Consider the following 9,051-nt stretch of genomic DNA (forward strand, 5'->3'; position numbering starts at 1 on the left):
AACTGTTGTAAAAGTTATATATTACACATACTGAATTGTCAACTTCCCATCTTTATCTGAAGCCTAGTTTAAAATAGAAATTGTATAATAACTAGAATAGCAGCAGCCCCTCCATTTGATCAAATTCAACTGACAACTTTGACACAGTCTGGAAGCAGAGAGTCTTCTGTTGAAAACTAAACCGAAACCGTTTTGGTAGAAGCAACACACACCAGTGCAGAGCTCAGAATGTCAGGAAGTAACACTCTCACAGTACAGTGCACTGACACAGAACTGTTTTATATAATTGGATCTGAACTTCTCTGTCTTTGATAGAACATCAAATATTATGCATAATATATACAGGTGTATATATATACATAATATATAGGGTGTTCTGAACAAAACAAGCCTATCTGCAAGTAGTGTTATTTGGTTACCTGTATTATTTCAGCTACAGTTTTGTTTGGCCACTTGGGTATGTTTTTGGACATCACCTAGACACCTCTCACAAACACCCTGGTGGAGTGAGTTCTGTATGTCCTATCAACATACAAATTGGTACAGTTGTTGTCGAGATGCCACTGAAGGGATATGTGGAGATATGAAACATGATTTTGCATATTGAAACAACGTGTAGAAAAAATAACTTCTGTATATGATATTGTGTTATATCTATTGTGTTACTTCAAGCTATGTTCTGAGCATATATAAAGAAAATTCAAGTGATTTTCTATCAAATTATACCATCCACATGAATGTCATATTTAAAGTTAATAAAAGGCAGCTGTACCTGTCAAGGGCTGACTCATGTAAATAGTAGAGCTCCAAAACGAACCAAAAAATCCAGATTTCCACCTAAATAAACATATTTATCATGAAAGGACCATTCATAAGAACTATAATGCTGCATACTACAAGAAATATAAAAATCAAGTTATAAATTGCTAAGATGTACTCCGTTTTGAGGACACAAGCTCAAGTACCTAGTAAAAATATGAAGAAAATATGAAATATCATATGGTGTAGTTCCTATTCAACAAAAGTTTACTGACTGATATGGCTGACATGTACATTAATCAACAAACTATCTGGCATCATCTTACTGGTACATTTAGTTAACTAGTAACTAAACTAGTTAATGTTTAAAATATAAACTATTAACATCCCTATTAGCATGCACAATACTGATGTTGTTATACGTCTCCCTCCCTGTCCTGACTCCTTTGCTGCCGCTTCTCCTTCTTCTGCTACTGATTCTTCAGAATGGAGGTTGCTGGCATTGGCACTTCCCGCACTACTACTGAATAAGTCGGTTTTCTTCCTACATTTTGCTGCTTCTGACTCATGGGACTTTACTTTTTTCTCTCTTCTCTTTTCAGTCCCACCTTTCAGTTTTTTATTTTTTATTTATCTGGGATAGTTAGCAAACTTGTCAAATTTGCAGATGATACTAAAATAGGTGGCTCAGCAGATATAATCTCCGCAGCACAGGCTATTCAAAGGGACTTAGATAATATTCAGTTGTGGGTTGACACCTAGCAGATGAAATTCAATGTGGACAAGTGCAAGGTATTACATGCAGATAACAAAAATGTCCACTATAATTACACTATGGGAGGAATAGAACTAGATGAAGGAAAGCATGAGAAAGACCTAGGAGTCTAGATGGGGACTCCTCACTTTCCCCATCCAAACAATGTGGGCAAGCAATAAAAAAGGCAAACAAAATGCTAGGGTATATTGACAGAAATGTAGAATTTAAAACAAGGGCAGTAATGTTCAGACTGTACAATGCACTGGTTAGAGCTCATCTGGAATACTGTGTACAGTTCTGGGATCCACACTTCAAGAAAGATATTGCTACAATAGAGGCACTTCAAAGGACAGCAACCAGAGTTATTCCAGGGACACTGTCGATCACTCCATCCTCCTCTCCTGCCTTGCTGACCTCTGGGACTGCTCTCACCTCAATGACCAGACCTACCAAGTGACATGGCGAGGTTCATCATCCACTCCCCAACCCCTCCTCACAGGCTTACCACAAGGCTCCGTCCTGGGCCCCCTCATGTTCTCTCTACACTCGCTCCCTGGGCCTCCTCATCACATCCCATGGTTTCTCTTACCATTTTTACGCAGACAATGCCCAGATCTTCCTGACACTCTCATCCCCTCTCGCATCTCTTCCTGCTTGTCTGTTATCTCTGCCTGGATGCACTCACACCACCTCAAGCTCAACCTCTCCAAACCTGATCTATTTTTTATATGTTGAACGTGATTTATGGTGCATTTGAATTCATGTCTAGTGACTGCTGACCAATTATTATTTTCATTATAGCACTGCTTTCAGACAAAAAAACATAAATAAAAAAGGAAAACCACACCATAATTTTAGTTTATTATAAAAAAGGTGTTTATTGACTTTGTAAACAAAAACTATAAAGTCTGAAAAGAAAAGTACTGTGCAAAATCTTTTAAGAAATACTAAAGTCATACAGATCGTGTTTTTCAAGCACTTTTTTGGTCAAACCACAAAGATTAAATGACTTAATAAAACATGTTCCATACTTGCAGTTTCTACTATGCTGTCTGTTTCTAAAACCAATTTACACATACTTTTTACACAAGAGTTTACAACAAGAGAATACTCTTCTTAGTCTCAAACACAGTTTGAAGCTAGGGATGAAATGGGAGACAAGCACAAAGTCTTGCAGGTTTTACCAGGGACACTGAACAGACACAAAAAAAGAATTAACAGTCAACAGAGCAGCTACAGACTCTTGGGTCAGACTTTGACCAAAATAAATTATGGACAATTTGATATAATTGAAATTGGTCATAGCTTCCATATACATGCCACTGTTCTCTTCCCTTTAAAATACCATCCTGAAACCAAAATGATAAATACATTCCAACAGCAAATATAAATAAGATTTAAAAAAGGTACAAAATGTTGCTTAAATTGTATGTAACGCAATACAGTATGTATACAACACAATACAGTTTGAAGAAGTTTACAAAATCCACCCCAAATAGCTCCTGTCCTCACACTGCACTCATTATGCATTGCGATCTTTTTAACACTGCGTTACTGCTGTAGATGATCATACTAGTGATTATGGCATTTATTATTCTGCACATTCTTATTTTAATTTTGTTTTGCTGTTGCTGTAGGCTTTGCAGGAGTTACTAGATTAATCATATGAAGGCATACTATACCTTCATTACAACAGTACTCAAAAGATTTTTAAGGAGCCTGGAAATTAAAAGACAACCCTGAAATCAAGAACATACCCATGACAAAGAAAAATGTACAGGTTATTGTTCCATGTGTATTTTATGCTTTTCACTCCACTTTCACATTAAGCAGATGTTGCTTATCAAACAGCAGCAATTTGTACTGTTGATTGCTATTCTCCAATAGTCAGCAGTTTACTTCCTGTGTGCTAGCTAAACACCCGAGACCTGCTTCTCACACTAAACTCACAAACTGAACTCAGCCAAGACACGCGACAGACAGTGGGATTGAGTTTGGGTTGTTTGGCATTCCAACTCGGACAGACGGACATTCACACTGCTTTCCAAACAAACCCAATTGTACCAAGCATAAGAAATGCTGCATATGAGCAATCCCTAAGGCTACAGAAATAAAGGCTCTGAGTACTTTGTGCACTTTGCATTCCATGTACTAAGTGTACTGGATGTCCTGAAGAACAAGTTTTCTTGTTTCAGAAATCTGTCCGGGCCCAATTTCTCACCGCTGGTAGTCTTTCAGGGTACAGGTGTGGGTGCAGGAGCCAAAACAAAGTCACTGAGTCGGCTGACTTCCATCTGCCAGTTGGGCAGCTTTTTGGTGGCCAGGTGGCGACGGGTGTGCTTGGTGAGATGGTCACTCCTCATGAAGCGGCTGTCACACATGGGGCAGGCAAAGCGCTTCTCTCCGGTGTGAGTGCGACGGTGGCGGGACAGCTCATCTGAGCGTGCAAACCTCCTTTCACACCCTTCCCAGCTGCAGCTGAATGGTTTTTCACCTGTGTCAAAGAAGAACCCATTATTAAAAAATCACTGTTTGATATGCTCAGACTCCTCTGTTACACCTGTTTATTGAATCTTTAGTAAGTTCAACTACCTAACAACTCTCAGACCCCCTTTTCTCAAGGATGTCAAATGAATTTTGGATGACTTTCAATACACAAGACACACCTTTTAAACCTTTTAACAGACTAGGAAAAATGTGTGAAATTTAAGATTATGTCGACCATGAAACAACCGCACCTGACCCAGGTGTTTACCACAGGGAGAAAGGGGTATGCTGTTACCTGTATGGGTTCTCATATGAGCTTTGAGGTGTGAGCTCTTGAAGTAGGTTTTCCCACAGCCAGGGTGGCTACAGATGTGGCTGCGGATCCTGGACAAGTCAGACTGAAGACTGGGCTTCTGCACCATGGCTGTGAAGCCAGGAGCTGGAGCAATTGGTGGTAGTTTGCTTCCACTGGGGATCATTGTTGGTGGTTTCCTGGGAATCACTGACTGTGGGACAAGGAACATCACTGAGCCTTTGGGTACCTGGGTTCCCATGAAGACCATGGGTTGGCAAACTGTCACCTGCTGACTGGCTGGAGTGGTGGTGGGCACAAGAGCTGTGACCATGGGGTTTGCTCTAGGAGGGAGAGGAAGCATTTGGCAAATGACAGGCAGTGGTGACACTCTTATAGGAGCCACACCAGTGGGAAGGACTACTTTTGAACCTTGGTGTGGGCAGACAGATGTGGACACAGAGAGGCATGCAGGCAGAAGCGTAGCTTTTTTACTAACGTGGCATACTAATTCCCTGTCTTCAATAGTGCTAGACAGGCACTTGTCCATATTACTGGTGCTTGGCTGTGAGTTACAGTGTATATGGCTATCCCCAGTGGATGGTTTCTTCTCCTTGGCAGGGCAAGAGCCATGACTGCAGGGCTGGGCGTCTGCAGTATGGCGAATCACACTAGTGGCATGAGACTTCTGTTGTCTGACAGGAGCTGCGGAATTTTCCTGACTTAGTATTTTGTTCTGGCATGAGCGGCTTTGCACTGCCTCTGGCAAAGTTCCTGACTCTGTGATTGCTTGCACAGCTTGAGGAGACATCTCAAAGTTTGGAGGACTGTAGGGTGGTGTCATACACTGAAAGCAGAGAAAAACAAAGGTGATGATGAGTATTCTAATGATTCAAACTTCGGCTCATGATAGCTTGGCAATGTGAGAAAAAGCAGTGTATGAAGGTACTTACGAAAGGTGAAGATTGGTACTCTGCAGGACCAGGAAGCAGAGTGTCTTCGGTTTCCTCCGACATGTCTGAGGAAGGAGTCAGGGGCCTTAGATCTGCATATCTCCTACCCCTTGTCTTCCACCTGCAGCTCATAGACATAAGGGCCTCTACTGCCTCAATGTCCCCCTTCTCTGCTGAGCTGCTCCAATAGCACTCACTATCAAGGCGATTCCTCCCTACCTCCATCATCTCAACCTGTGGTCATCAGCAGAAAAAAACTAATGAATCTCTCTTTATTATTACATTTTTAGACATTTAGACATTTGATATCCCATCTCCAAAAATATGGTTTAAAGAGAACAGCACTGTTGAAATAGGTACTGGTGTAGCAGTGGAGTGAATGTTAAGCTGAAAGGTAGTTTGTTCAGTTTGTGTATATGGTGATTCACTGACCTCACCCTGGGACATGCATGAGAGCACTGACTTCCCTGACTGTTTGTGAAGGCTAGCAAACTCAGATTTGGAGGGGGCTGCTTCACCTATGGAGTCCTGCATTTGATTAACTGAAAAACTAGTCCTGGAAATCCAGATCCTCTCTAAAGTCAGCTAGCCCTTTACTCATAAGGAATGGTAGGAGTATGAATTAATAGCTCTGACAAGACTAGACAATAGGTACAGAGTAACTTTGCCTGCCAAGTAACTTTCCATATTTAAATAGTACATGTCATATACATTTGCAACAAAGACTAACAAACATAAGCCCAAGTAAATACATACTACAACATTTCTATAAAATATAAGTAACTTTTCATTATTGTTGTATTAATTATAGAAAGACTAGACTAAATAATAATACAAATGAAACGGATGCATATATTTTTGTGTCGTGTAAAGTGCACCCCCCTTGAAACCAAAATAACTCCCTCACTCTTTGCATTCTTGTCATGTGTGCCTCAACGGATTCTCTCTTCTACATTCCCAACTGCACGCACTCACTGATCCGCCTCCTCTGGTCCTTGCACCTGACGCGTATGATTGGTTCTTAAGATTGTGCTGCTCGCTTCCAATTGGCCAGTTAATCAAGACTAGGCATGTGAACAGTGCGTGATCGGCCGCTGTTCTTCAGCACTGGGACAACGTGAACTCAGGAACCGCAGTTCTGTAACCTTTCACCTACTTCTCGAAAAGTAGTCTACATCCAGACACACAAAAAAACAACACCGGACAGGCGTAGCTGATGTGTTATAATACGAATACGAATAACCTGTCATTATTTTTCCTAAATTGCTGAGGTTTTGTGTTATTATAAAATACATACGCAGTATTATACAGTAGCAATATTAATTTCAACAATATACAACAACACAGTTAAAAAGAAAAAACCTCCTCATTACAGTCTATATGTATCTATCCAATGCATCTTCAGGCGTGTTCACATAACCACCTTGCCAACATTCAAATATTAACAATTTTACGTTGTGGCAACGTTGTGTGTTAGCTGGGCAGAATATAACAATGTGTACAACTCTGTGCTGTAATTTTGTATTAAATACTGGGAATGTATAATACAAATAATAATAAAAAAACAGAAAAAATGTTATGCGCTGCACTTAAAACAAACAAACCAACAAACACAAAAAAAAATAAATAAGGCAAATATACTTACATCACTCGTCTGCTGTGAATTAGGCGTACTATAATTAAGCATCTTGTGGCTATTCCGCAGCAATGTGTCGCCTAGAACTGTCAATCTCTATGTGATTTTTAATGAAACCACCGCTTAACGGAACGGAATCTCCTCTGCTCCTTTCTCACACAAAATGTAACTACTCATGTTTCCCTTCCAGCTCCATTCATAGCGCTTCGCCTTCAGACGGCCGGTGGAGGCAGGTTTCAACCCCCAGCCAATCATAGATAAAGGTGTGTGAATGTCTGACCAATGAGGAGGGAAGAGACGCGTGATCAGGGGCTGATGTGCGGCGTGAAAAGCTTCACAAACAGCGTGGTACACAAACAGCACCCGGCGTGTGCGCGCAGTGCTGGTAAGTCCCTCGCCCGAGTCAGTGTGACGTAGACTGTTCTTGATGAGTAAGAGAATGATTTAAACAAAAATGATAATCCAGGTTGCAGTCACGAGGCACTTACAAGAAGCAGTACTTCATTTCAGTTGTATTCGTGTGTCACGCCCTATTCAAAAGTGCAGGTTAAAATATTATAATATAAATATAAATAACGCTTAATTACACCTATACAAGTATATGTATATGGAATGATTTTGCATTAAAACAACGACAATAAATAGTGATTGTCTGCCCCCCTACATAGACAGAGCCTTTTATTATTCCATTGTAATCTGATGCTACTTATTAAGTCACATTATTAACATCAGTTTGTACTAAAATTATTTCAGCCCTATCAGTTCAGTTCTTTAAATTTGTTGTTTGCAAAACACAATGCAGTTTGTTTAGAAATGCAGGCTTATTTCTGGCAATTCCTTGAACCGCATTTGTATTAATAAAATGGAGATCTGACGGATGTATTCTGTTGGATCCAAGCCCATTGTACTCCTATTCCAAATACTTTCAGGCAACATGCTTGTTATTTGAATGACACAGCAAATTTTAGTATGTCCTATAAATACCACTTGTGTGAAATAAGTAGTATTCAGCTACACATAATTCTATTATTAACAAATCGACCAAATTAAAATAAAGTTTAATAACACTAATGTTTGATTTTTTGATTGAATTTTTGATTAATAACTTTCACAGTATGCAGGAAGTACTCCTTGTGTAATCCCATTGTATGTATTCGTAGGGACAGATAAGTGACCAGGTATTTCTGTCTGCCTGTAAAACAATTTTAAACAAATTCAATATACAGATTTACTTACTTAAAATGGGGGTGAAGCTGTCTACCACTTGTAGTAATTGTAATAGCTAATAAATGCAGACAAGGTGTGAAGTCATAGTTTAGAGCTAAGGGGAAGGGGGCTTAGGAGAAATCTAAATAAGCATGAGTACTAGCAATGTAAAAGCAAGAAGTATGATGAAAACATTATACAAGTGCAATTTTACAGGAGAGCTGAGCCACACAGGGAAATAAACTACACAATTACAGGTACAGTCTGAAAAGATCTTGAGTAATTTCCAGAAGGTGGTTGGGGACTCTGCTGTCTTGACTTCAGTGGGAAGGTCGTTCCACCACTTAGGGGCCAGGGATGAGAAGGAGCGGCTCTGGAGGAAGGGGAGTGCAGAGGAGGCAAAGTTAGTCTTCTGGCGCAGGAATACCGGAGTGGTCTGGATGGGATGTACAGAGAGATGAGGGACTGATGGTAGCTTGGTCCAGTCTTGAACTGAATGCGAGCCGAGATTTACATGTCAAGTTTATCATAAGTAGACAAGTGATTTAAATAAATGATAATACATTTATATATTGTGACTCTAGATTTCCTAATAGGAATGAAAAAAGCATAATTCAGGTTATTTATTCAGTTCTGTTGGATTTATTTAAATAATGGGCCAACCTATAATCTCTACCCTAAGTAAGACACTTCTGTTATGATTGTAGAAATGTCAGTCCTGTATATATTGTGCCACTGTGGGTAGATTATCCTAGGTGCTCCTCCTGCTACTCCATGACAGGAAGCCGTTCGCTTGGTTCTCAGGATTTCAAAATAAATACACCTGTCTGTGTGGGTCAGATAATGAATTTCAAGCAAAGACACAACAATGATGATCAAAGAGCTTTCAAAGCAAGTCAGGGATAGTCATTGAAAAGCACAGAGAACTGATTACATTAACAAACTTTGATTTACAGTGCCT

General features: G+C 40.0%; 1 protein-coding gene across 2 annotated transcripts; it reads right to left on the minus strand.

The window, feature by feature from the left end:
• Positions 1-2,368: 2,368 nt before the first annotated feature.
• LOC136713707 (Krueppel-like factor 10) lies at positions 2,369-7,103 on the minus strand. Of its 2 annotated transcripts, none has more exons than XM_066690895.1 (4): positions 6,894-7,103; positions 5,249-5,482; positions 4,299-5,142; positions 2,369-4,010 (listed from the first exon to the last, which is right to left on the minus strand). In XM_066690895.1, the coding sequence occupies exons 1-4, from the start codon at positions 6,933-6,935 to the stop codon at positions 3,751-3,753; spliced, it is 1,380 nt and encodes a 459-aa protein (XP_066546992.1). In that variant the 5' UTR covers positions 6,936-7,103; the 3' UTR covers positions 2,369-3,750. The 2 variants fall into 2 exon arrangements, with proteins under 2 accessions (XP_066546992.1, XP_066546993.1); XM_066690896.1 differs by lacking the exon at positions 6,894-7,103 and adding an exon at positions 6,156-6,880.
• Positions 7,104-9,051: the final 1,948 nt, after the last annotated feature.

The sequence above is a fragment of the Amia ocellicauda genome, chromosome 18 (genome assembly GCF_036373705.1).
Source record: "Amia ocellicauda isolate fAmiCal2 chromosome 18, fAmiCal2.hap1, whole genome shotgun sequence".
Classification (NCBI taxonomy): domain Eukaryota; kingdom Metazoa; phylum Chordata; class Actinopteri; order Amiiformes; family Amiidae; genus Amia; species Amia ocellicauda.